Source organism: Oncorhynchus nerka, linkage group LG17, assembly GCF_034236695.1.
Source record: "Oncorhynchus nerka isolate Pitt River linkage group LG17, Oner_Uvic_2.0, whole genome shotgun sequence".
Classification (NCBI taxonomy): domain Eukaryota; kingdom Metazoa; phylum Chordata; class Actinopteri; order Salmoniformes; family Salmonidae; genus Oncorhynchus; species Oncorhynchus nerka.
In genome coordinates this window covers 37115114-37142441 of record NC_088412.1, presented here as the reverse complement: position 1 = coordinate 37142441, position 27328 = coordinate 37115114, and the positions used below count along the sequence as shown (strand labels likewise).

Sequence of the window (27328 nt, the reverse complement as noted above, 5' to 3'; positions counted from 1 at the left end):
GAGCAGGCTTTAAGAAAATTTGCCAAGCTAGAGGTCCATCGCTGGTTCCACCCAAGCACCCCCTCTTATTTGACTGCCCAAGAACACCTCATTGGAGATTAGCGCTATTAGTTCCATGCCCAGTTAGGTAGAATGAGGTAAACTCTTGGCTTTGTAAAGTTCCATGGCTATTGAGTGCAAACCTGAGCTGATTCCAGACAGACAGACAGAAAGAGGCCAAACAGACATTCAGCTCCCCTGCTTGGTTGCGTTCGGTATGAGGTCATACAGTGAAATGAGCCCAGGACTAATCTAGGTTGTCTGTCTGTCTGGTTCTGTTTGTGAGAAGAGGATGGATAAACAACATATATGTATGTGTTCAGGGATTGGGCCTTCTCTCTCTGCACGTTCAGTCCTGTTTCCAGACAGGTCCTCCTCTTCTCTTCTCAGGGAGAAATGGCTGATACGCCCAAGGCAATGAGTAGTGTACGTGTTATGAGAGTAGGGACTATAAAACCGACAAAAATGACTGTACTGTGTATTGTATGAATATTTTTCTCCCAATTGTTTCATTGCGTTAATCATTCCTTTGTGACAGTTATTGATGTCTATGGATGTATAACTACTTTGACGTCTACACTCTTAGAAAAAAAAGGTGCTATCTAGAACCTTAAAGGATTCTGTCCGTCTGCATAGGGGACCCCTTTGAATAATCCTTTTTGGTTGCAGATAGAACCCTTTTTTGCTACCAGGTTAAACCCTTTTTTGGTTCCACGTAGAACCCGTTCTACAGAGGATTCTACATTGAGCCAAAAATGGTTCTACCTGCAACCAAAAAGGATTATCCTATGGGGACAGCCGAATAACCCTTTTGGAACCCTTTTATCTAAGAGTGTATGCATGCAACACTACTTTGATGTCTTTGCATGCAACACTACTTTGTAGTATTGTTAATACTCTGGGAGCCAAACAATGAACAATACCTTAACTTGGAAATGGTATGGCTTTCAAGCAGTTCTTTTGCAAGTCCTGGCTTCACACTTTATTTGTTCTTGTAAAAGTAGATGCTAATTTCTTATTTTTCCCAACTTTCAAGTCTTTGATAAAAACATTGCTTATGATTGCAGATAATCCTTAATGAATCTTAAATAATGATGAGTGAGAAAGTTAGAGGTACTAAACTCCTAGGTATAACATTGGATGGTCAATTATCATGGTGAACTCATATTGACTATGTTGTTGTGAAGATGGGGAGAGGTATGTCCTTGATTACTGTCCGGTAATATGGTCAAATTAAGCAAAGAAAGACCTAGCAAATCTGCAGCTGGTTGAAAACAGAGCAGCACACCTTGCCCTTACGGTGCATTCGGAAAGTATTCAGACCCCTTGACATTTTTTCCACATTTTGTTACGTTACAGCCTTATTCTAAAATGTATTAAATTGTTTTTTTTTCTTCATCAATTTACACACAATACCCCATAATGACAAAGCAAAAACAGGGTTTTTAGAAATGTTTGCTAATTTATATATATAAAAAAACTGAAATATCACATTTACATAAGTATTCAGACAATTTACTCAGTACTTTGTTGAAGCACCTTTGGCAGTGATTACATAATAGAGTCTTCTTGGGTATGTCGCTACAAGCTTGGCGCACCTGTATTTGGGGAGTTTCTCCCATTCTTCTCTGCAGATCCTCTCAAGCTCTGTCAGGTTGGATGGGGAGCGTTGCTGCACAGCTATTTTCAGGTCAATACAGAGATGTTTGATCGGGTTCAAGTCTGGGCTCTGGCTGGGCCACTCATGGACATTCAGAGACTTGTCCCAAAACCACTCCTGTATTGTCTTGGTTGTGTGCTAAGGGTCGTTGTCCTGTTGGAAAGTGAACTTTCACCCCAGTCTGGGGTCCTGGGCGCTCTGGAGTTTTTTAAAATCAAGGATCTCTCTGTACTTTGCTCCGTTCATCTTTGCCTCGGTCCTGATTAGCCTCCCAGTCCCTGCCACTGAAAAACATCCTCACAGAATGATGCTGCCACCGCCATGCTTCCCCGTAGGGATGGTGCCAGGTTTCCTCCAGACGTGACGCTTGGCATTCAGGCCAAATAGTTCAGTCTTGGTTTCAGCAGACCAGAGAATCTTGTTTCTCATGGTCTGAGAGTCTTTAGGTGCCTTTTAACTCCAAGCGGGCTGTCATGTGCCTTTTACTGAGGAATGGCTTCCGTCTGTCCACTCTACTATAAAGGCCTGATTGGTGGAGTGCTGCAGAGATGGTTGTCCTTCTGGAAGGTTCTCCCATCTCCACAGAGGAACTCTAGAGCTCTGTCATAGTGATCATCTAGTTCTTTGTCACCCTTCTCCCCGATTGCTCAGTTGGCCTTGCGACCAGCTCTAGGAACTGTCTTGGTGGTCCCAAACTATTTTTTTTATTTCACCTTTATTTAACGAGGTAGGCAAGTTGAGAACAAGTTCTCATTTACAGTTGCGACCTGGCCAAGATAAAGCAAAGCAGTTCGACACATACAACGACACAGAGTTACACATGGAGTAAAACAAACATACAGTCAATAATACAGTAGAAACAAGTCTATATACGATGTGAGCAAATGAGGTGAGATAAGGGAGGTAAAAGCAAAAAAAGGCCATGGTGGCAAAGTAAATACAATATAGCAAGTAAAACACTGGAATGGTAGATTTGTAGTGGAAGAATGTGCAAAGTAGAAATAAAAATAATGGGGTGCAAAGGAGCAAAATGAATAAATAAAATAAATACAGTAGGGAAAGAGGTAGTTGTTGAAGAATGATGGAGGCCACTGTGTTCTTGGGGACCTTCAATGCTGCAGACATTTTTTGGTACCCTTCCCCAGATCTGTGCCTCGACACAATCCTGTCTCGGAGTTCTACGGACAATTCCTTTGACCTCATGGCTTGGTTTTACTCTGACATGCACTGTCAACTGTGAGACCTTATATAGACAGGTGTGTGCCTTTCCAAATCATATCCAATAAATTGAATTTACCACAGGTGGATTCAAATCAAGTTGTCGAAACATCTCAAGGATGATCAATGGAAACAGGAAGCACCTGAGCTCAATTTCGAGTCTCATAGCAAAGGGCCTGAATACTTATGTAAATCAAGTATGTCTTTTTTAAAAATTTTATAAATGTGCAAACATTTCTAGAAACCCGTTTTTGCATTGTCATTATTGGTTATTGTGTGTAGATTGCTGAAGAAAATGTTTTATTTAATCAATTTTAGAATAAGGCTGTAACGTAACAAAATGTGGCAAAATGGGTCTGAATACTTTCCGAATGCACTGTACAATGTTTTTTTTTTAACACGTTCTTCTAAACAAGCTTTCTCTCTCTTTCTCTCACTCAGCTAACGGAGTATGGATCTCGGGTTTGTTTAGATAGAGAGAGCAGGTTTGTTGAGTCCCAGTGTCTCTCTGAGTCTCTTCTTTCATGTTACCATTTCAAATCACCCTCGAACGGCCTGGAGCTAATTTGGTTTTTCAGGCTTCCACCTCTAATTCTTTCAGACTAATTACAGACGTATTGCCGCAATTAAATTGATGAACTCTGCTGAGCTTGGCAAGGTTTCCCAAAGTAAACCCCAACCATCTCCTCCTCTCCTTGTTTCAGCACTCGTCCACGGCTCTATATCACTTTTGATTGCTGAGGTGAGGCAGTCAGGCGGAGGCGCGGCACTCCGTCTTTCTCCACTAAAGTTTTCCTTTCCTTCCTGCCGTAGTCGTAGTAAACGTTATCACTCAAAATAAATAGCTACGTTGCGGTGAATTCTTCGACAGTATCTGTCTCCCTGGTCTTGGCATTCATCATCTGTGGTGACAATGCCAGGAACGTAGAAAGGAGCGGCCAGGGGTCAGGCAGATGTTGCACATGGTGTTGGCTGGGCCGTGTGTGACGTGTGTTTGTGTGTGTGCTGGAGGGAAATGGAGAACCTCTCTGTCTGGAGTTCCAAATACCCAATTTTCAAACAAACAAGCAAACACCATGATCTGAAATAATGTGTTTTGTTTTCCTCTTCCCCCTCTTTGGAAAACTTCAAAATTATGGGTAATGCAACAAACTGGGAACGATCCTAAGTGTTATGAGTTAATGTTTTAATTGGGCCTGCCAGGCAGCACGGTCAACTGCCCTCCCCATGTTAGATAGGAGGCCGTGGGAATAAGAAAAACATCATGATAAATATAATGAGGTAGGTTATCTAGACCAGACCGTGTGTTAGGGCTGCCTGGCTGGCCTGGGATACTCAGCTCTGCTCACAGTTGTACTACAGTCAGTAGTTTTTTTTCCAGCACATGTGAATGTTTATCTCTATGAAGTGAAGCATATGGGTTGAGGTCCGTTAAGGGCCAAAGGGGTGGTCTCACTCTCTCGCTCTCTCTCTTCTGCGCACTCACACGCATGCATGCACACACGCCAAGCTCAGCCAAGTTACTCTCTTTCCCTCCATCCCTCCCTGCCAGCAGACAAATCAGCACTTCATTGTGGTCTCAGGGCTCCGCACACATTTTACACTAATTTTTTGTCACTCTGCGTATCACAGCTGGGTTTTGCAGTCTCGCAGCCTTTTGCCTACCTAGGCTTAGGCTACGGCCCCCTGTATCACATCTGGATGCAATATATCCCGCTCTCATATGGCAAAATGATTTACTTTTAGACTATAATGCTAACTCCAAACAAACTGCATTGCTAAAAGTAGTCTATTTCTTTGTGCCTCTGATTTATTTATTAGTGTGTGTGTGTGTGTGTGTGTGTGTGTGTGTGTGTGTGTGTGTGTGTGTGTGTGTGAGCACGCATACACAGACACGTGTGTCTTTCAGTTGTGTTTCCTACGACAAAGACAAAGTAGCGTGAACATATGCCATCATATGTGTGTTTGTGTGTCTGCTGGCTACGTTCATGACAGGCAGCGACCATACCTCTCCAGCTGTATGCAGCCATTTTGAGAAAAATCCTGCACACTAGTGATGACGCACAATAACATTACGTAATCAGTAGATACCATGCATCTTATTGTGTAAGGAGACCATGTGTAAAAATACGGAGTGCACATTGCGAGAGGCCTTGAAATAACGATCGCGGATGGAGTGTCAAAGATGTCTTTTGGCAAAGTTCAGATGGAAGGTTTGAATTTGCAAAAGTCTGCTCTTCGCCCTTTTTCTGTTTGCCTCGAGGCAGGCCTTGACTTTTATTGTCTTGAATTTCTTCTTTCCCCATAAAGTGGATGAGCATGTCAATAGAGCATTGGATTTTATGGGCATATATATCTTTATCAACAAAGAAGTCCTTGTGAGTGGAAGTCTTGAAAACTAACTTCATGAGCCCAATAGAGAAAGTGCAGCTTCTTAACAGTAAATCACGTCACAGGTCTGATCCACAACTTTTTTTTTTAGCTTTACCATTTTATATTCTCAGTAACTCTATACATGTATTTCCTTCAGTATCTGCCATAGAGACTGATGAAAGTAATCCAGAGTTATCTGATGTAAATTGGAATAAAAAAATTAAAAATCATACCCACTGATATTAAAGGTAGATTCAGCGATATGACGTCGGTGCAGAAAGTGAGCCGCATAGTGCTCATCTCAATATCTGTCATTTCACTGAGTCGACCATTAAATCCATGCTTATTGGTCTCTAGAACTACAAATCCTGTAAATCTCCACTCCGTATTATTGTTCCTATGGTCTCTCTCTGAGTTACTGTCACACCAGGTCCATAATGCCAGGGCTAGTCTCTTAGGACAAGTTTACCAAACGCAGATTAAGCCTAGTCCTAGACTAAAAGTACTTTTAGATTCTCCATTGATCTAGCTCTTTAGTCCAGGACTAGGCTTAATATGTGGCTAGGAAACCAGCCCATAGTGTCGTACAGAAACCTACTGTATCACAGTCATTCTGTGGAACCCCTGCCTCCAGCTCTTTTCCTCACAGGCAAAGTGATGTCCCTCTGTGGCTCCTATAGCCCTGAGAAATGGCTGTAGGCTGTTATAACTATGCGTCTTAGTACACCCAATGCCATAGCAGTCTACAGACATGTCTTAGGGGTTATGTCTCCTGATGTACAGTGTCTATCTGTAACATCATTGTGTCTCTCCACCCTCCAGGTATCAGAGAGCTCAGATGTCCACTTCTCTGTGTGTCTGTAAAGCCATAGTGTCTCTCTGGCTGACTGTCTGTATTGTTGTGGTATCTCTCCTTCCTCCAGGTATCCGAGGGATCTGATGTCTACTTCCTTCCAGGGAACTTCTCCCTCCACTGTCAGGTTCAGAAGGAGGTGCTTCCCCATGGCAACGAGCACCTCCTCAGCTGGGCCACCAAGAAGTACAGAGCCGTCACCTCCTTCTCCGAACTCAAGATCGCCCTGGACATCTACATTAAAGTGGGAGAAGGTGTGTTTTACTTTCAGAGGGAAGTTAGAAATATTTCTGTGAAGGACGCTCTTAGAGAAAGGTGCTACCTATAACCATACAGGGTTCTTTGGCTGCCCCTTCTGTAGGATAACTATTGGTTCCAAGTGGAAGCCTACATCAAAGTGGGAGAAGGTGTGTTTCACTCTGAGAGGCAGGTTAGAAACATTGCCTCAGTCCTAAGGTAGTGCCACATTTCCGTTTCGAATGCCTAGGGAGACGTTTACACCTACCTTCACTAACAGTATATTTTCTCTGCCTCGTGACAGGCCTTTTCTTCCCCACTAAACGTTAATCAAGTGGTTCCCACGCAGTAATTGCCTCTCAATGGAAGCCATTGATAGTCCTGGGACTTACTGGACTCTAGAGAAATAAAACAATCCCAGAGAAGCAGAGCTAACACTCTCTCTGTGTCTCAGATCCACTGGTCAGCTTTCAGTTCCATTTAAAAAGCAAATTAGACTTGGCCGGGAGGAAAGGACCTTTTCTTTCTTTTGTAATCTGGCTGTTTGCTTTCCTTGCTTGTCATCTTTTCTTCATTGACTGTGAGCCCAGAGTCAGTGTAGTGAGGAGGAAGTGACTGATGGAAATGCAGAGCAGGTTTGTGAGAGGGTCTGTGTCTTCGTAGTAGGTTTGTGAGAAGAATCGCTGCTCTGATTGCTAGCTGTAAAATGGCGCCGGAGCAGGAGTTTTTTTGTTAGTTTATCTGCGTTGTTTGTAACTTATTTTTTTAAACTATTTTTGTACTCTTTTGACCGAAAATAATTTCTAGACATCAGGACTGTGATTACTCACCACGGGCTACCAGAATCCTTTTTATTATTTTATGACTCTTGACGAGCCCGAGGCGAAGGATATACGGCTCCCTCGGGAACAGGCCCTGACTCCAGTGATCTGTGTGAAGAGGAGTTGGAGAAAGAGAGGCCGGAGGGTGGGGTGCCTTCTGTGGAATAGGCGGCGATTGAATAAACCCCCACTCCCCTCAATTCTGCTAGCAAACATGCAATCTTTGGACAATAAAATAGACAAGTTATTGGGAAGATTAAACTACCAACCGGACATTAAAAACTGTAACATCCTATGCTTCACGGAGTCATGGCTGAACGACGACAATATCAACATACAGCTGGCTGGTTATACGATGTACCGGCAGGATAGAACAGTGGCATCTGGTAAGACAAGAGGCGGCAGTCTATGTATTTTTGTAAACAACAGCTGGTTTACAATATCTAAGGAAGTCCCAAGCCATTGCTCACCTGAGGTAGAGTTTCTCATGATAAGCTGCAGACCACATTACCTACCGAGAGAGTTCTCATCTATATTCTTTGTAGCTGTTTACATACCACCACAGTCAGAGGCTGGCACTAAGACAGCATTGAATGAGCTGTATTCCGCCAAAAGCAAACAAGATAATGCTCACCCAGAGGCCGTGCTTATAGTAGCCGGGGACTTTAATGCAGGGAAACTTACATCAGTTTTTACCTAATTTCTATCAACATGGTAAATGTGCAACCAGAGGGATAAAAACTCTGGACCACCTATACTCTACAGATGCATACAAAGCTGTCCCTTGCCCTCCATTTGGCAAATCTGACCATAATTATGTCCTCCTGATTCCTGCTTACAAGCTAAAATTAAAGCAGGATGCACCCGTGACTAGATCAATAAAAAAGTGGTCAGATGAAGCAGATGCTAAGCTACAGGACTGTTTTGCTAGCACAGACTGGAATATGTTCCGGGATTCCTCCAATGTCATTGAGGAGTACACCACATCTGTCATTGGCTTCATCAATAAGTGTATCGATGACGTCGTACCCACAGTGACCGTACGTACATACCCCAACCAGAAACCATGGATTACAGGCAGCTACCGCATTGAGCTAAAGGCTAGAGCTGCCGTTTTCAAGGAGCCAGGAAGCGTATATCCCACTATGCCCTCCGATGAACCATCAAACAGGCAAAGAGTCAATACAGGACTAAGATTGAGTCTTACTACACCGCCTCTGACGCTCGTCGGATGTGGCAGGGCCTGCAAACCATTACAGACTACAAAGGGAAGCAGAGCCAAGAGCTGCCCAGTGACATGAGCCTACCGGATGAGATAAACTACTTCTATGCTTGCTTCGAGGCAAATAACACTGAAACATGCATGAGAGCACCAGCCTGTACCGGAAGAGTGTGATCACGCTCTCCGCAGCCGTTGTGACTAAGACCTTTAGACAGGTCAACATTCACAAGGCCGCAGGGCCAGACGGATTACCAGGACGTGTACTGCGAGCATGCTCTGACCAACTAGCAAGTGTCTTCACTGACATTTTCAACCTGTCCGAGTCTGTAATACCAACATGTTTTAAGCAGACCACCATTGTGCCTGTGCCCAAGAACCTTAAGGTAACCTGCTAAATGACTACCGACCCGTAGCACTCACGTCTGTAGCCATGAAGTACTTTGAACGGCTGGTCATGGCTCACATCAACATCATCATCCCAGAAACCCTAGACCCACTCCAAGTTATATATCGCCCCAACAGATCCACAGATGATGCAGTGTCTATTGCACTCCACACTGCCCTTTCCCACCTGGACGGAAGGAACACCTATGATGGGAATACTATTCATTGACTACAGCTCAGCATTCAACACCATAGTGCCCTCAAAGCTCTTCAATAAGCTAAGGACCCTGGGACTAAACACCTCCCTCTGCAACTGGATCCTGGACTTCCTGACGGGCCACCCCCAGGTGGTAAGGGTAGGTAACAACACATCTGCCACGCTGATCCTCAACACAGGGGCCCCTCAGGGGTGCGTGCTCAGCCACCTCCTGTACTCCCTGTTCAATCATGACTGCACGGCCAGGCACGACTCCAACACCACCATTAAATTTGCAGATGATACAACAGTGGTATGCCTGATCACCGACAACGACGAGACAGCCTATAGCGAGGAGGTCAGAGACCTGGCCGTGTGGTGCCAGGACAACAACCTTTCCCTCAACGTGATCAAGACAAAGGAGATGATTGTGGACTACAGAAAAAAGAGGACCGTGCACGCCCGATCCTCATTGACGGGGCTGCAGTGGAGCAGGTTGAGAGCTTCAAGTTCCTTGGTGTCCACATCACCAACAAACTAACATGGTCCAAGCACACCATGACAGTCGGGAAGAGGGCACGACAAAACCTATTCCCCCTCAGGAGACTGAAAAGATTTGGCATGGGTCCTTAGATCCTCAAAAGGTTCTACAGCTTCACCATCAAGAGCATCCTGACTGGTTACATCACTGCCTGGTATGGCAACTGCTCGGCCTCCGACTGCAAGGCACTACAGAGGGTAGTGCGAACGGCCCAGTACATCACTGGGGCCAAGCTTCCTGCCATCCAGAACTTCTATACCAGGCGGTGTCAGAGGAAGGCCCTGAAAATTGTCAAAGATCCCAGCCACCCTATTCATAGACTGTTCTCTCTGCTACCACATGGCAAGCGGTACCGGAGCGCCAAGTCTAGCTCCAAGAGGCTTCTAAACCGCTTCTACTCCCAAGCCATAAGACTGTTGAACATCTAGTGAAATGGCTACACAGACTATTCACATTGCCGCCCCCCTCTACACCACTGCCACTCTCTGTTGTCATCTATGCATAGTCACTTTAATTAACTCTACCTACATGTACATATTACCTCAACTAACCGTTGCCCCCGCACACTGACTCTGTACTGGCACAGAGTTTTTTACTGGGACTGTTTCAAGTCTCCAAGCAGTTTTGGTCCAACACACAAAGGAGGGATCCATTTATGGTATTCTTTCCTTCTTAAAACTAGAATCCTTAGTTGCTACATCCATTTCTGGAATTATAAATAAAAATATATATATATACCCATTGATTCTTGAAGACTATAACTTAGAAATGCCTCATGAGCTTAGTTAAACTTTCATACCCCATCAGAACCCAAAATATGAGCTTGTTTTACTCTGTTTGTAAACAATGTAAACATAAGCAAACACTTCATAGCCTCGAAACATGTTTAAAATGATACTTTTGATATCACGGATGGTCAGTCCATCCATAGGTCTGTCTATGAATTTGAGCGTGGTTACATTTCTCCGGGCCCATCCCTCCGCTTTTTAACTAAACAGGGATGGAGAATCACTTTGTTATTGTTTCTACTAAAGATTCTAGCTTTAACCCCTTGAGCTACCAATAAACAAGATAATAAGGGCCTTGTTCCTTAACTTGTCTGTAAGAAGACCACTTCTGAGAAGCAGAGTTTGTAGTAAAACCTAACTGGAAGGCATTAACCTCTTGCCTCTAGTTGGGACGCTTGCTTCCCAACTAGAGCTCTGGAAATGCAAATGTGCTACGCTAAATGCTAATAGTATTAGTTAAAACTCAAAAGTTCATTAAAATACACATGCAGGGTATCAAATTAAAGCTACACTCGTTGTGAATCCAGGCAACAAGTCAGATTTTTAAAATGCTTTTCGGCGACAGCATGAGAAGCTATTATCTGATAGCATGCACCAATACACTACAACAGAAAAGCACAGCAGGGGACGTAAACAAAATAATTAGCATTTCGGCGTTACACAAACCGCACAATAAAATAGAAAACAGTCATTACCTTTCACCATCTTCTTTGTTGGCACTCCTAGATGTCCCATAAACACTATTGGGTCTTTATTTCGATTAAATCGGGCCATATAAAGCCAAGATATCGTTATATGTAGACTGTGTGATAAACGAAAAAAACAGCGATTTCACAACGTAACGTCATTTTTAAAAATTCAAAAAGTAGACGATAAACTTTCACAAAACACTTGAAATACGTTTGTAATGCTACTTTAGGTATTAGTAAACGTTAATAAGCGATAAAAATCATCCGTAGGCGATGTAAATATCATTAGCTGTCGTCTTGGAAAAAATTTCAGGAGAGAGCTCTTCCGGAATGATCTGGGCGGAGACCGGAGGTAAGTCGTGCCCCTCTTTCGGTTCAACCAAGAATCAAAGAGGATTCAATTCACAAGACTCTAGACAACATGGGGATGCTGTGGGAGTTGAATGCTCGGTCTTATCTAATTCGGCTCACTGTTAACAATTGCTTGAAGTGGCGCAAGGATATTTATTTCCATTTTCTGTGATCAGGTTTTCCTGCGCTTTCCGATGTAACGCACGTTATGTAATAGCCACAGTCGTGATTTAACCAGTTTTAAAAACGTCCGAGGGTTTCCTATCCACACATTCTAACCATATGAACGTACTATATTCCTGGCATGAGTAGCAGGGCGCTGAAATGTTGCGCGATTTTTAACAAAATGTTCAAAAAAGTAGAGGGTCGACTGAAGAGGTTAATGGGTATAGCAAATGTCAACTGTTCCTTGACAACTGTGAGCTGTGAGTGGAGACCAACTGTCAGAGGTGTCTCCTCTCCACCGGGCAGTAGAGTTACTGTAGCAGGGACTAAGGCTGTTTGAAGTTGAGGGCTTTCCTCCACGGATGTTGTGTGATTGATCCATTGAAGCCATGCTTCACTCTTTCCTTCACTTCATCACTTCCCACTGGTCCTTTGTAAACCGAACCGACAGCACGTCCAACTTCATCCTACGTCAACATCCAGATAGATAGGGCACCTCATTTCTAACAACTATCTTTCAACTGCATGACAGTATCACTGTGACTGCCAGGAGTAGAGTCCTGGCTCCGTTACACATTACAGCCGGGGTATGTACTGTTCTCTCCATGTAATCAATCACTTTGGAGGAAAACAGAGAGTGTGTGGTTGCTTAGCCTTGAAGCAGTCATCTATTCAGCCACTCTCTCTGTCATTAGACACTGTGTCTTGGCGAAGGCCCAACGTGCCATGTTTACCTCAGTCCCCCCCGTCCCGTCCCCCCCATCTCTCTCTGTTACTGTTTCATGAGGCTGGACAGATTTCCGCTTTGTGTCCTACCAGGTACTTAAAACAAGCAAGAGGGGGGCACGAGTGGGTCTAGGGAGGAAGATTCCAACCTCTTTAGTTTATATTGTCCAAGACCTTGTTTGCCAAATAAGGAAGCATCTGGGCTTAACTTTTCATGTTTTGTAAAAGACTGAGAAGAGGATCGCATGCCCCGACAGTTGGATGGAGAATAATAACATTTGAGTAAATAAATGGTAGTAATTTAGAATGGTGGGAAACCTGACAGGAATGACTGATTGGACGTGTTTATGACGGCTATTGTTCAACATGTCTTTTCATTTTCCCAGAAACATGAATCATAGTGTTCAATGCAAAAGCTGTCTGTATGTCCCTGTCTTTTACCAGCAACCCCAAAGTGTTCGGATATCTCAAAACGTTGGCTGAGCAGTAATGTAAATACCTCACCCATTTCCTCATGAGGATTAATCCTGAAAGAAAAGAAAAACTTGCACACTGCACTTGCCAGTATCACTTCAGTATATTAAGTTTACGTATTAACCTTGACTGCCTCCACCGGAACTTCTTGCTCGTGAGGATTAATCAAGTTTAATCACATCACCTCCAGTGTTCGAATTATACATTGAGTCATAGTCTCGTCTCGTCTCATCTCATCTAACCACCCTCTTCTTTCGTCTTCCAGACCCAGTGTTCTCAGATACCTGTAAGATTGACAACAAGTTCCTGTCTCTGAACTACCTAGCTGGCTACGTGGAGCCCCAGCCCTCTAAAGGCTGTGTCCTGTCTGGACCAGACCAGGACCAAGAGGTCCACATCATTGAGCTGCAAGCACCCAACTCCAGCAGGTCAGTACTGTAAACCAACACAACCATAACACAACCATAACACAACCAGAACTCCAGTAGGTCAGTACTGTAGCCCACCACCAGAACCAAAACATAGTCCAACCCAAATAAAACGCACATTTATCCAGTTTAGGCTGGGTTCCTGGACACAGATTAAGCATAGTTCTGAACCAAAGAACACTTTCAATGGAGATTCTCTATTGAACGTGCTTTTAGTCCAGCAGTGGGCTTAATCTGTCTCTGGTAATCTGGCCCTTTATGTCAATCACACTAACTCTAAATATAAACCTTAGTGATCTCAGTGTAATTTCCCTATTACAAGAGGTCAGGATGGTTTCTCTCTTCAGGATGGTTTCTCTCTAGTCTCACTGGTAGTCTGTGTTGGATATCAAGGAAGAGTAGGATAATATTCACCTTTTGAGGTTTATCTCAGACTCAAAGTCTGAGGGTGCCTCCCAAATGGCATCCTATTGCCAAGGGCACTACTTTTGACCAGAGGTGCATGGATCCACGGTAAGACACTTTGTCTTACCGTGGACTGATGAACATAAAGGCTTTTAAATATGCTTTTGTAAACCTTTCCAGCTTTATGCAAGTCAACAATTCTTAATCTTAGGTCTTCTGAGATCTCTTTTGTTCGAGGCATGGTTCACATCAGGCAATGCTTCTTGTGAATAGCAAACCCAAATTCTGTGAGTGTTTTTTTATAGGGCAAGGCAGCTCTAACCAACATCTCCAATCTCGTCTCATTGATTGGACTCCAGGTTAGCTGACTCCTGACTCCAATGAGCTTTTGGAGAAGTCATTCGCCTAGGGGTTCACTTACTTTTGCCATCCTACACTGTGAATGTTTAAGTGATGTATTCAATATAGACAAGATAAATACAATAATTTGTGTGTTATTAGTTTAAACACACTATGTTTGTCTAATTTGATGACCAATTTATGCAGAAATCCAGGTAATTCCAAAGGGTTCACATACTTTTTCTTGCCACTGTAAGTATTCAGACCCTTTACTCAGTACTTTGTTGAAGCACCTTTGTCAGCCATTACAGCCTTGAGTCTTCTTGGGTATGACGCTACAAGCTTGGCACACCTGTATTTGGGGAGTTTCTCTCATTCTTCTCTGCAGATCCTCTCGAGCTCTGTCAGGTTGGATGGGAAGCGTTGATGCACAGCTATTTTCAGGTCTCTCCAGAAATGTTAGAACGGGCTCTGGCTGGGCCACACAAGGACATTCAGAGACTTGTCCCAAAGCCACTCATGCCTTGTCTTGGCTTTGTGCTTAGGGTCATTGTCCTGTTGGAAGGTGAACCTTCACCCCAGTCTGAGGTCCTGAGTGCTCTGGAGCAGGTTTTCATCTAGGATCTCTCTGTACCTTGCTCCGTTCATCTTTCCCTTGATCCTAGCACCTCTCCCAGTCACTATCGCTGACAAACATCCCTACAGTATGATGCTGCTACCACCATGCTTAACCGTAGGGATGGTGCCAGGTTTGCTCCAGATGTGACGTTTGGCATTCAGACCAAAAAGTTCAATCTTAGTTTCATCAGACCAGAGAATCTTGTTTCTCATGGCCTGAGAGTCCTTTAGGTGCCATTTGGAAAACGCCAAGCTGGCTGTCATCTGCCTTTTACTGAGGAGTGGCTTCCGTCTGGCCACTCTACCATAAAGGCCTGATTGGTGGAGTGCTGCAGAGATGGTTATCTTTCTGGAAGGTTCTCACATCTTCACAGAGGAACTCTAGAGCTCTGTCAGAGTGACCATCGGATTCTTGGTCACCTCCCTGACCAAGGCCCTTCTCCCCCGATTGATGCTTTTGGCCTGGCGGCCAGCTCTAGGAAGAGTCATGGCGGTTCCAAACTTCTTCCATGTAAGAATGATGGAGGCCATTGTATTCTTGGGGACCTTAAATCCTGCAAACATGTTTTGGAACGCTTCCCCAGTACTGTGCCATGGCACAATCCTGTCTCAGAGCTTCACGGACAATTCCTTTGTTCTGATGATGGCTTGGTTTTTGCTTTGACATGCACTGTCAACTGTGGGACCTTATATAGACAGGTGTGTGCCTTTCCAATCTATTGAATTTACCACCGGTGGACTCCAAACAAGTTGTACAATCATCTCAAGGATGATCAATGGAAACAGGATGCACCTGAGCTCAATTTCGAGTCTCATAGCAAAGGGCCTGAATACTATACTACATTATTCTTAAAACCTGTTTTCGCTTTATCATTATGGGGTATTGTGTGTAGATCGATAAGGAAAATGTTTTATTTAAGGCATTTTAGAATTAGACTAACGTAACAAAATGAGGAAAAAGTCAAGGGGTCTGAATACTTTCCGAATGCACTGTATATAGTGTAGGTTGGCAACCATTTGGGACGCAACTTCTCGTGGACTGTAGTCTGTATTTCCAGTCTGCCGGGTGATGGCCTCACTCTCCCAGCGGTGTGATTACTCTGTATATGCATTAGGAGCCCAGAAATACAGGGAATATGGCAATCATGATGTATTTCACCATACGGCTGCTATGTGGTCTGGTCTGCTACGCACATGTCTTCCTTTTTCTGGGAAGACTTCCAGTTTCTTAATCAGTTGGCCAGACAGTGGGAAGACATGTAAATACTGAGTGTTTTGGGTCTTCCAAAACTCTTATGGCTCTCTCCTGGCTGGCTTTCTTTTCCCTTCTCTCTCTCTGTCTCTCTATTTCCCTCCCTGAGCAGTGCGTTCCAGGTGGATGTGATTGTGGACCTGAGACCACTGGAGGCAGATGTTCCATTGAAACGTAACGTCGTGCTGCTGCTGAAGTGTGAGAAGTCTGTCAACTGGGTCATCAAGGCTCACAGCGTCATCGGCAAACTGGACGTGGTGGTACGTAACGCTGAATCTGAACGCTACAGAGAAATATTTAGTTTCTAAATAAAAAAATACTTATATTTTCAGTAACAGCTTGAGAAAGTGGAAAGTGCAAACTGGACTTGGGGTGGTGCGTGACTCAAAACGTCGCTCTGAACGTAACAAAAACAGCCCTTCTATTCATGGAGTGCACCTCCTTCACTCGGTCGCTTCATGCCATTTGTTATGTACTTTCTCAAGCTGTTCTCTGCCATAGTGGTGCCCGAAAGTCTAGTTGTGCCCAGTCATTCTGAATGGGGGCTATTGACTGTTATGTCTAAATGTCACCCATAGTGGCCTGGAAATACGATCAATCTGACGACATCACAATGATGAACAAAAGGTTTTTCTACTACTGATTTGCCTCCTTTTGAAATGTTTTTGTATTTCCCAGCCACTGTAATGCCATTGTGCTAAAATCATCATCAGCTCCAATTGACAATGCTCAGTTGGGCGTCAGTCCTAAAACGAATGTTCAAAGCAATAGTGACAAAACGTGCAGCTCATGAATAATAGGAAGGTGCTGCTTTGACCGAAATAAACCATTTTTCAGTAGTTGCACTTTATTTAATGGCCAACTCCAGAGACCCAAGACTCCATTCCACAGGTTTCTAGCAAACCATGTGGCAAGACTGCTATTGAGCGTTTTCTTTTCTATTGAGTAGTTCAACTTTCAGATGTTAACTGCCAAGATCTTTTTTCACTGTCTGAGTAACGCATCACAATCAGAGGAGGTTGGTGGCACCTTAATTGGGGAGGACGGACTCGTGGTAATGGCTGGAGTGGAATCAGTCGAATGGATTCAAGTACATCAAACACATGGTTTCCACGTGTTTGATGCCATTCCGTTAGCTCCGTTCCAGACATTATTATGAGCCGTCCTCCCCTCAGCAGCCTCCACTGATCACAATGGCACGAATGGTATTTGGGGAGACAGGCAGAGGATCCATGTCACAACACATGACTAGACAGGCACAGCGGACAGACGGGCATGTCCCCACTTTTCGCTGCTGACCGATACATTTGTCACAATCCGAGGAGTGTTGAAGTGGCACCTGGTTTCAGCCTGCCTGCAGGGGAGGGAGCGAGGGATGGAGGGATAAAGAGATGAACTGTGAAATATCATGCTGACAGCTCCAAGGGTTGTCATCGTATTGAATGAGGAGGGGAGAGGGGGAAGAGAGGAGGAGGGGAGGCGATACGATATATTTTCATAGGCCAGGTTCACACAAACTGTATTTTCATTGTGCTCACAGCCTCGTACAGCCTGACCTGTTTGCCATCCATCATAATGTGAATGATGAGCGTTGCTGGCTTCAGGCCCTGTTTGTATCCTAAATAGCACCCTAATTCCCCATCTATGTGGATTGCATGGCAAAAACAGTGACGACACAATCACTGCCCAAATACTGTGTAGTACCTCAGTGACTGGCTATCTGTCTGTAGAATTGAAATATTGTGTCATACTTGTTAACATTGACACCCACAAACACTGTGGTCGTGTATACGCTTTCAAAAAAAGAATTGACTAAATCCGTTCTAGTCATTGAAATACATACACTAATTTACACGGCTTACACTAAGGACAATTTATTTGGTTTTAGGTTAACAGTAGGACATTATCCAATGACCATATTTGCTCTGGCATTGCATGTTTACCTCCTACTCAGTCTAGACATGTATGTTAAAAAACTAAATAGAAGTCATACACCTTACACCTTTAGCACATAGCCATTAGATACCTAGTAGATATGAAAGGTGTTTTGCCTATTAATTTATAACAAAGTGACATTGACACAATTTATCCCAAACCAACCTGGCCTGACCTTCGCTCTATCTTCTCTACGAGTCTCTCCAATGGTCCCTATGCTATGCTGACTGCTGACCTCAGTGGAGGTGTGTTGTCTTATGGGCTCTAGATACCTGCTTCTCTGGATTGGTTCCACACTCTGTAACAGTGATCCTCATGCAGGCAGACTGTGTGTGTGTGTGTGTGTGTGCCTCTGCCAGTCCATGACTCTGCACTTCTCCCAGTCAGCCAGCTCAGTTCAGTCCGCATCCCAAATGGCATCCTATTCCTTATGCAGTGCACTACTTTTGACCAGTGCACTACTTTTGGTCAAAAGTAGTGCACTAAATAGGGAATAGGGTTCCATTTGGGATGCGGGCCCACGCTCCGCCCCATCCACTGCCTGCCTGCCAGCCTGGCTGTTTGTACAGCTGCCCTTTAGGCTGTCACTGAATCAATCAGACCAGCAGAGCAGGGCTATGGTTGGCTACAGTAGTGGGCTACTCTAAGAGAAACATTAGGGGGAGTAGGGGACTGGAAACTGGGAACACATGTCAGCGATGTGCTGTGCTGCTGACCTATAGTTTACTGTACGGCGAAAGTACTAGCCTGGTCCCATATCTGTTGGCATGACATGACATTTGGCATGAATGACCATAGGATTTGGCAAGACAGCACAAAGATCTGGGACCAGGCTAGGAAATTACAGGCCAGGGCCAGACATAGAGTACAGTACTGAACTCAGAACAGCATAAATCATTGGGAGGAGTTCAGTTATGATGGGTCAGATTTGTTTTTCACTTCTGGTTTTGATTTCTGAGTTTAGAACCCATTAATCAATCTAGGACCAAAGTAAACTGAAACTGCCCAGTATCATAGCAAGGGTTTCATTGACAAAATGCTTACTTAATGCTGTGTGTGTGAGTGTGTGTGCATGTGATTGTGAGTGTGCTTGCCTGCAAGGCTCCTTTTGCATGTGTGTCCCAGTATAAATATCTGTCTTTGGGAACCAGCCACTGTGTCAGAGTGAATATCTCAAAACAGAGAATGTCAGCTATGTATGTGATATGATAGCCTCGTAAAATCAAAGTATTGCTAGCTACTGTCAGAGGATTGGCCACAGCTCTGCTCCTGCTCCAGAGGACAGAGGGGAGCTGCATCCCAAATGATGCCCTACTACTTATATACTGCACTACTTCTCATCAGAGACCTATGAGCCTTGGGGAAAGTAGGTCACTAAATAGGGAATAGGATGCCACTTTGGACAGAGTGGATCTGTGGGAAATGTCTTTGGGAAAGGATTAGCCCTCCTCACATTATACAGCATGGAACACTGGGGAACTAATGAGGAATTCTGGTAGAAATCTGACACACCAAATCTGACACACCATTGATCAGGCTTTTGGTGTGTGCGCGTGCGTGTGCACGTGCGTGTGTGTGTGTGCGTGACCCTTCACCACTGCTATATTGGTCAGGGCCTTTCCATGCCGAGACCTAAAATGTCTCTTTTGACTTTGATTCTTACAAGATATGAGAGTAAAATTTATATTCTCACACTTTCATTGTGGGTTGTGGTCACGCCGGCTTTTGAAGCTCTATAGGGAAGTTTTACCATTTCATACAGTCAGACAAAGGAAATGAAACCAACATAGACCTAGAGATTACTGGTAAATGCTGCTAACTAGAAAAGAAGAAAGCACCCACTTTGGTTTGTATAAGACTGATGACGGCAAGGGCCTCCCGAGTGACGCAGCGGTCTAAGGCACTGCATTGCTGTGCTGAGGCGTCACTACAGACTCTGGTTCGATCCCATGCTGTGTCACAGCCGGCTGTGACCGAGAGACCCATGAGGCGGCGGACATGAGGCAGCGTTGTGCGGGTTAGGGGAGGGTTTGGCCGGCCGTCCTTGTCTCATCTGGCTCTAGCGACTCCTTGTGGCGTATCACATGCAAGCAGACTTCGGTCGTCAGTTGGACAGTGTTTCCTCCCACACGTTGGTGCGGCTGGCTTCCAGGTTTACCGAGCACTGTATCAAGAAGCAGTACGGCTTGGCAGGGTCGTGTTTCGTAGGACCGATGACTCTCGACCTTCGCCTCTCCCGAGTCCGTAGGGGAGTTGCAGCGATGGGACAAGACTGTAACTACCAATTGGATACCACGAGAAAAAGGGGTAAAAGTCAAATGAAAAATATACATTAAAAAAGACTGATGACAGCAGGTAGATTACCAGTTAATAGCATTGGGCCAGTAACCAAAAGGTTGCTTGTTCGAATCCCCGAGCCGACTAGGTGAAAAATCTGCCGCCGTGCCCTTGAGCAAGGCACTTAACGCTGTGTTTGCTAAATGACTAAAATGTTCATGTAAAAAATGATCATGACAAAGGGTGTGCTGCCATGTAAGATATGGTTGTGATGTTCTGTTTCTCAGAAGAAGAATTCATAGCAGTTTTTTCTTTGTTGATAACTGATTAAAAACTCCTTGAATAAAATCAATTGCTGGTAGTTTTGCCTCTACCAATATTTCCTCTACCAATATTTCCATACAGTATAGGCTACTAAGCCTGTTAATTCCTATTTTTTCCCCCAATAGACGTCAGATACCATCAGTCTGAGCCCCAACACAGAGAGGCTGATGGAGGTGTCTAAGACCCCCAAGCACCACCTCCCATCTGGCTCTCAGGCCCTGATCAAGTGGGCAGAGGAGCATAGCTATGGACCGGTCACCTCCTACACCCACACCCCTGTGGCTAACACCTTCAACCTGAGGCTCAGGGAGCCAGGTAAGACACGCCAGGCCATTTACATTAGACTCAGAATTGTGTTCCAGTACTTGACTGTAATTAAACTAATACGGTAGCTCATGTACAGTGGGGCAAAAAAGTATTTAGTCAGTCACCAATTGTGCAAGTTCTCCCACTTAAAAAGATGAGAGGCCGGTAATTTTCATCATAGGTACACTTCAACTATGACAGACAAAATGAGAGAGAAAAAAATCATTGTAGGACTTTTAATGAATTTATTTGCAAATTATGGTGGAAAATAAGTATTTGGTCACCTACAAACAAGCAAGATTTCTGGCTCTCACAGACCTGTAACTTCTTCTTTAAGAGGCTCCTCTGTCCTCCACTCGTTACCTGTATTAATGGCACCTGTTTGAACTTGTTATCAGTATAAAAGACACCTGTCCACAACCTCAAACAGTCACACTCCAAACTCCACTATGGCCAAGACCAAAGAGCTGTCAAAGGACACCAGAAACAAAATTGTAGACCAGCACCAGTCTGGAAAGTGTGAATCTGCAATAGGTAAGCAGCTTGGTTAGCAGCTTGATTTGAAGAAATCAACTGTGGGAGCAATTATTAGGAAATGGAAGACATACAAGACCACTGATAATCTCCCTCGATCTGGGGCTCCACGCAGATCTCACCCCGTGGGGTCAAAATTATCACAAGAACGGTGAGCAAAAATCCCAGAACCACACGGGGGGACCTAGTGAATGACCTGCAGAGAGCCGGGACCAAAGTAACAAAGCCTACCATCAGTAACACACTACCCCCGCCAGGGCCTCAAATCCTGCAGTGCCAGACGTGTCCCCCTGCTTAAGCCAGTACATGTCCAAGCCCGTCTGAAGTTTGCTAGAGAGGATTTGGATGATCCAGAAGAAGATTGGGAGAATGTCATATGGTCAGATGAAACCATAATATAACTTTTTGGTAAAAACTCAACTCGTCATGTTTGGAGGACAAAGAATGCCGAGTTGCATCCTAAGAACACTATACCTACTGTGAAGCATGGGGGTGGAAACATCATGCTTTGGGGCTGTTTTTCTGCAAAGGGACCAGGACGACTGATCCGTGTAAAGGAAAGAATGAATGGGGCCATGTATTTTGAGATTTTCAGTGAAAACCTCCTTCCATCAGCAAGGGCATTTAAGATGAAACGTGGCTGGGTCTTTCAGCATGACAATGATCCCAAACACACCGCACGGGCAACGAAGGAGTGGCTTCGTAAGAAGCATTTCAAGGTCCTGGAGTGGCCTAGCCAGTCTCCAGATCTCAACCCCATAGAAAATCTTTGGAGGGAGTTGAAAGTCTGTGTTGCTCAGCAACAGCCCCAAAACATCAAATCATCATTTTCCACCATAATTTGCAAATAGATTCATTAAAAATCCTACAATGTGATTTTCTGGATTTTTTTTCTCGTTTTGTCTGTCATAGTTGAAGTGTACCTATGATGAAAATTACAGGCCTCTGTCATCTTTTTAAGTGGGAGAACTTGCACAATTGGTGGCTGACTAAATACTTTTTTGCACCACTGTATGACAAACAGACCTAGGTTTAGTCAATGAAATAAAGATATCTACAATGCTATGCTTTGCTTTGATTTATACGCATTTTTCATGAGCATACATTGTTAGAAATGTATTTAACTGTTAAATAATGAATGTCTACCACAGACCATCACAGTTGAACTGTTCTTAAAAAGACAATATCAACAAAACTTGGGCCAGTTTCTGCTCTGTGCAATTTCCATGGCTCTAAAACCACCAGATTGCACTTTAACAGAGGCCTCTCTCTCTCTCTCTCTCTTTCTTGCTATTTCTCTCTCTGTCGCTCGCTCGCTCTTGCTCTCTCGCTCTTGCTCTCTCTCGCTCTTGCTTTCTCTCACTCTCGCTCTGTCTCGCTCTCCCTTACTTTCTTTCTTTCTCTCGCTCTCTCCCTCCTTCTTTCTCTGTCCCTCTGAGTGTGTGCATGCATGGTGTAGGTGTCTGAGTGTACGCACGTTTATGTGCGTTTGTGTGTGTGTCTGACTAAAGTTGACTGTAATTAAACTAATACGGTAGATCATGTATGACAAACAGACCTAGGTTTAGTCAATTCAATAAAGATATCTACGATGTAAATAAATGAGTTATGCTTTGATTTATAGGCATTTTTCATAAGCATACATTGTTACAATGTATTTAACTGTTAAATAATGAATGTCTACCACAGACCATCACAGTTTAACTGTTCTTATGAAGACGATATCGCCAAATCTTGGGCCAGTTTCTGCTCCGTGTAATTTCCATGGCTCTAAAACCACCAGATGACACTTTAACAGAGGCGTTTGTCTGTCTGTCTGTCTGTCTGTCTGTCTGTCTGTCTGTCTGTCCCTTCTTTCCAGTCTGTGAGTGTACTCACGTATTTGTGCGTTTGTCTCTGTGACTAAAATGTGTGTGTTCTGTGACTTCCAGATGTATTAGATCCCCTGGAGTCCATGTTCCTTCCAGACCTGTCTATCCCGTGGGACACCAACCCCCTCCTGTCTGGTGGTCCGGGGGGTGCTGCCTCGCGCTCCGGTGGCCTGCCCTTCCCCTTCCCCCCACCCAAGGATCATGGCCTGCCCTACCTGTCCCTGGAGGACCGTACCTGGCTGGGAGGGGAGCAGGGTGGGGAGCCTGAGGAGCAGCAGGGGACCCTCAGTGTGGGGCTCAGTGTTCAGTGTGAGGAGAACAGGATGGTGGTCAGCATCGACAGAGAGAGTCTGGAGGTGAGTGGATGGATAGTGTACTGTAGTAGACAGCCAACTGGTTTATCAATAAGACTAATTGTGTCTGCAATAGAAGACAGACTTGGTTTATCTCTGTGTCTTCCTCTTTACGTAATAGTGACTGGTATGGAGTTGAATGAATTGTGTGTATTTTCAACGAGTGTGTGTGTGTGTGTGTGTGTGTGTGTGTGTGTGTGTGTGTGTGTGTGTGTGTGTGTGTGTGTGTGTGTGTGCGCGCGCGCGCTACTGTGTTGTGCTATTGTGTGTGTGCATGTGTGTTCTACAGTGAAGCAGGCAGAACACAACAGACCACATCACAGTGTATTAAAAGACACACACTGCAATTAGGGATAGTTATGGTTAGAGTTGGACCATCCTGTGGTTTTTATGTCTTCCGGGAACTTAATATCACACCGAGAAGTAGTCTGTGCTGTATAGTGGCATAGTGACGTCTAATGCCAATGAAGTATAGTGCCACATTGTGTCTCAGGAACCTCTTCTGACAGTATTGAGATGATTTGTTGATCATGATTTTATTTTATTGCAAATATTCTAGATTATTGATTGACATTAAAAAATAAATAAAAACGTTTTTTAAGGCTTTATTAATTGACTTTATATTACTTACGTTTGTCTCTTTCCTCAGGCCAGTGGTTATGGTAATGCCAACCTGACACTTCAAGACCCAGAATGCAAAGCAACGGTTAACTCCACCCACTACACCCTAGAGACACCATTGGAGGGCTGTCAGACAACCAAGTACCCCATGCACCCCAGCTCTATGGTCCTCTACATCAACTCAGTGAGTACCACACACAATGGCTACAGCATCTACAAAAACGAATCGAGGGCCAGTTTTCCAGACGCTAGTCTTGCATTACCATACTCCCAAGTCTTGTGAAGCCTGAACATTTAAGCAACCTGGACCCAAATAAGCCTACTCCTGGACTGAAAATGAAGGTTCAATGGAATATCTCCATTTAAAATAGTTTTTAGTCCAGAATTAGGATAAATGTGGGTCCGGGAAACCAGCCCTATGAGTGCTGTATCCCCCAACACTAGCCTGTTACTCAGTTATCTCTGTTGAAAGCATGGGAGAAGCACCCAGGGAAAAATTTAAGACAACACTATGAAAATGTTATGAGGTTCAGTATTACCGTCAAACCCTTTCTGAGCAGAGTTTATCATTAACATGGAATGCAACATGTGCTTTCACTAACAAGCAACGATAAATCACTTCTCCGCGGATCTATTAAATCATTTTCGTAGCAAATTTAGTACAAGTTACAAAACACATTTGGGTCCAAATACAGATTAGAAATAACAGGCACACACCCAAAGTTCTCAGACCCCTATGGACAAAACAAATTAATCTTAATTGATCTGTTTCTCAATATATCAAAGCCCCATATCCTTGTATGGTCCTTGTTTGTCCCATTCTTCGATAAGGTGTTTTAATTACTTATCTACACACCAGCCAGAATAAATGAAATGGCAATGATAATAATTCACCTAATTTAGCCCGTGTCCTCCACCCCTAACTCACCTTTGACCCTGTAAACGTCTGAAGTACAAGGCAGGCTTCCCTTGTTTCTTGAAACTGACAAAATGAGAAATATGCTTCACGGGGTCTGCCTGAGAGAGCTCTGGACTGTTGAAATCTCTGGACGTTCCCACGTTTTTAATTCCAGCTCATCTGTTGCAGAATGTTTTGGCAGCTAGATTCAGATCAGAGCCCTGTCACTGGTGTCCTGGGCCCTTGAATGAAGCAACACCATTCACACACAGACAATTATTAGAAAATAGTTTGGCGCCGATCACTGGGAAAGTGTCCTGGGGTGTGTCTCATATGGCTCCCTATTCCCTATATAGTGCACTGCTTTATACCAGAGCCCTGACAAAGTTAGTGTTCTATAAAGGGAATAGCTAGGGTGCCATTTGGGACGCATGCTGTATCTGAACTGTGTTCACTGATGTGTTCAACTCCGCTGTGGTTGACATCCAGATCTTGATAAGTCCTGCTGAGCCTAAGGATGGGAGTGGTGGTCCCCCAGATGACGAGGATCTAGAGTCCGGAGACGTGACCTTCCCTGGGGAGGCAGATGAGCTGGAGAGGCTGGAGAGGGCTGCTTTCCTGGGGCACACCACGGATCCTGATCACAGATCCTCCATTCTGGTAAGACATCTATAATATGTTTAGATTCTATATGACTCACTCTCTCTCTCAGGACCAGAACACAGGTCATCCATTCTGGTAAGACATTTAGCTATATGACTCTCTCAATTATGATTATTAGGTCTCCCTCGAAAAAGAGGTTGGTTTTTAACCTCAAGGGAGTTTATTCTGGTTAAATTGAGGCTTAATGAAAAAATAATTAAGAGTGCAGCTTTGCATGACAGGGCCTGCCTGGGTTTGAGAGAGCTGGGAGTCAAGACCAGACCACTAATCACAAATAAATTGACTCCCATCTTATAGGTGGCGCCGTACTATATGGCTGCCGTCGTGCGCCGACCCAATTTACTCTTTTGTTATTTTTTTGCTGTGCGACTTTTTTTTGCAAAAAAATCCTCTGAAAATCCTGTCCTTTGAACATCAGATCGGCAGTTACTATCCTCAATTTCGACTTCAACTTTGACTTATCTGCCTTGGGCTATTTGTTTAATTCCTGACGAATTATATATTTTTTTGATTGGCTTGTCTCTCCTTCTCCATCCAGTTCAACTGTTTTGATTGGCTGTCTCTCCTTCTCTGTCCCCCTCCCCCAGTTCAACTGCACCTACAGAAAGAACCAGAACACCCTAGGATCATCAGGATCGTTTTCCCACTTCGCCCCAGCAGCTAAGGAACCAGTCAGAACCGACGTGATGTTCAACATGGAGCTGTACAACACCCAACTCTTCCGCTATCCTTCAACCCAGGCCTTCCACACCGTTTCCAAAAATAAGCAGGTCTTCGTAGAGGTAAATGGAGCAGCGAACTACTACAAATGCACTGTACCAGGCTGGCTGTAACCGTTTGGAATATATTGAAGTAATACAGTGTGTCTGTTGTATTTGTTGGCTGTTTGTGATTCGCTCAGATGAAGATAGTTAGTAGGCTAGTATCCAGATGTTAGAACCTGAATTGTCGGAGCGATTTCACAAGGTGTGTGTGTGTGTCTGTGTGTGTTCGTGTTTCTGTCTCAGATATGAGGCTTGTCAAAACAACAGTGAGGACTGTTCTGTGTGTATGCTGTGTCTGGACTGTCGGGTCTACTTTCATCTTTGAATGTTTTAGCTTCCACGGGGTCCGTTGATATTTGGTCTGAATCGGGAGAATATAAAGGGAACATCTCCTCTTTCTGCTGTTAGCTTCCCCGCAGCCATGGTCTCTGTCCTCCCCTCAGTGTCCTGGCACATATGGTACTTCTATTTATTCTGTCTGGCAAGTCCAGAATGTACCTTGCAAATAGTACTGAACAATTATTACTAGAGAGGTCCTACAGGGAGGTTGTGTAAGAAAAGCTAGAGATTCATACTGAGCCCACTCTCTCCCACATCCACACCTCTCACACTGGGATGAGACCTGCCATGCCCTGTCCTGGTCCCTGAGACTATGGCCCAAACTAAGGTGTGTAGGAAACTGCTGTTGTGTTTAAGTCCCTGTCGAGCATGAAAGCTGTCATTTTGAAAGCGGCGTGTGTGTGTGCCTGTGCATGCATGTCTGTGTCTGTGCTTTTGACTGGGCAAGCTTTTTGACAACCTTGTCATGGTGATGGCACCGACACAAAACAGAAAAACACATTTAGGTTTTCAGTGGAAAAAAAGGACAAAAAAGCAGCAGAGGGATAATATCTCATGGAAATGCCTTGTGGTCTGCCGTCGGAGAGATCCTCTTCAAATGTTTTGAAGGGACTGAAATCCGCTTCAGGATTTGTGATTCTTGGACCTGATAACACTCTGATAG

General features: G+C 44.3%; 1 protein-coding gene across 1 annotated transcript in view; it reads left to right on the top strand.

The window, feature by feature from the left end:
* The window catches only part of LOC115145179 (transforming growth factor beta receptor type 3-like), a 138999-nt gene that overhangs the window by 78670 nt on the left and 33001 nt on the right, over window positions 1-27328 (top strand). Inside the window, exons 5-12 of the mRNA XM_029686509.2 lie at window positions 6214-6397; window positions 13003-13165; window positions 15892-16039; window positions 20441-20630; window positions 23087-23382; window positions 24029-24184; window positions 25388-25558; window positions 26149-26343. Coding sequence (XP_029542369.1) covers window positions 6214-6397; window positions 13003-13165; window positions 15892-16039; window positions 20441-20630; window positions 23087-23382; window positions 24029-24184; window positions 25388-25558; window positions 26149-26343 — 1503 coding nt within the window. The remainder of the gene's footprint in view (window positions 1-6213; window positions 6398-13002; window positions 13166-15891; window positions 16040-20440; window positions 20631-23086; window positions 23383-24028; window positions 24185-25387; window positions 25559-26148; window positions 26344-27328) is intronic.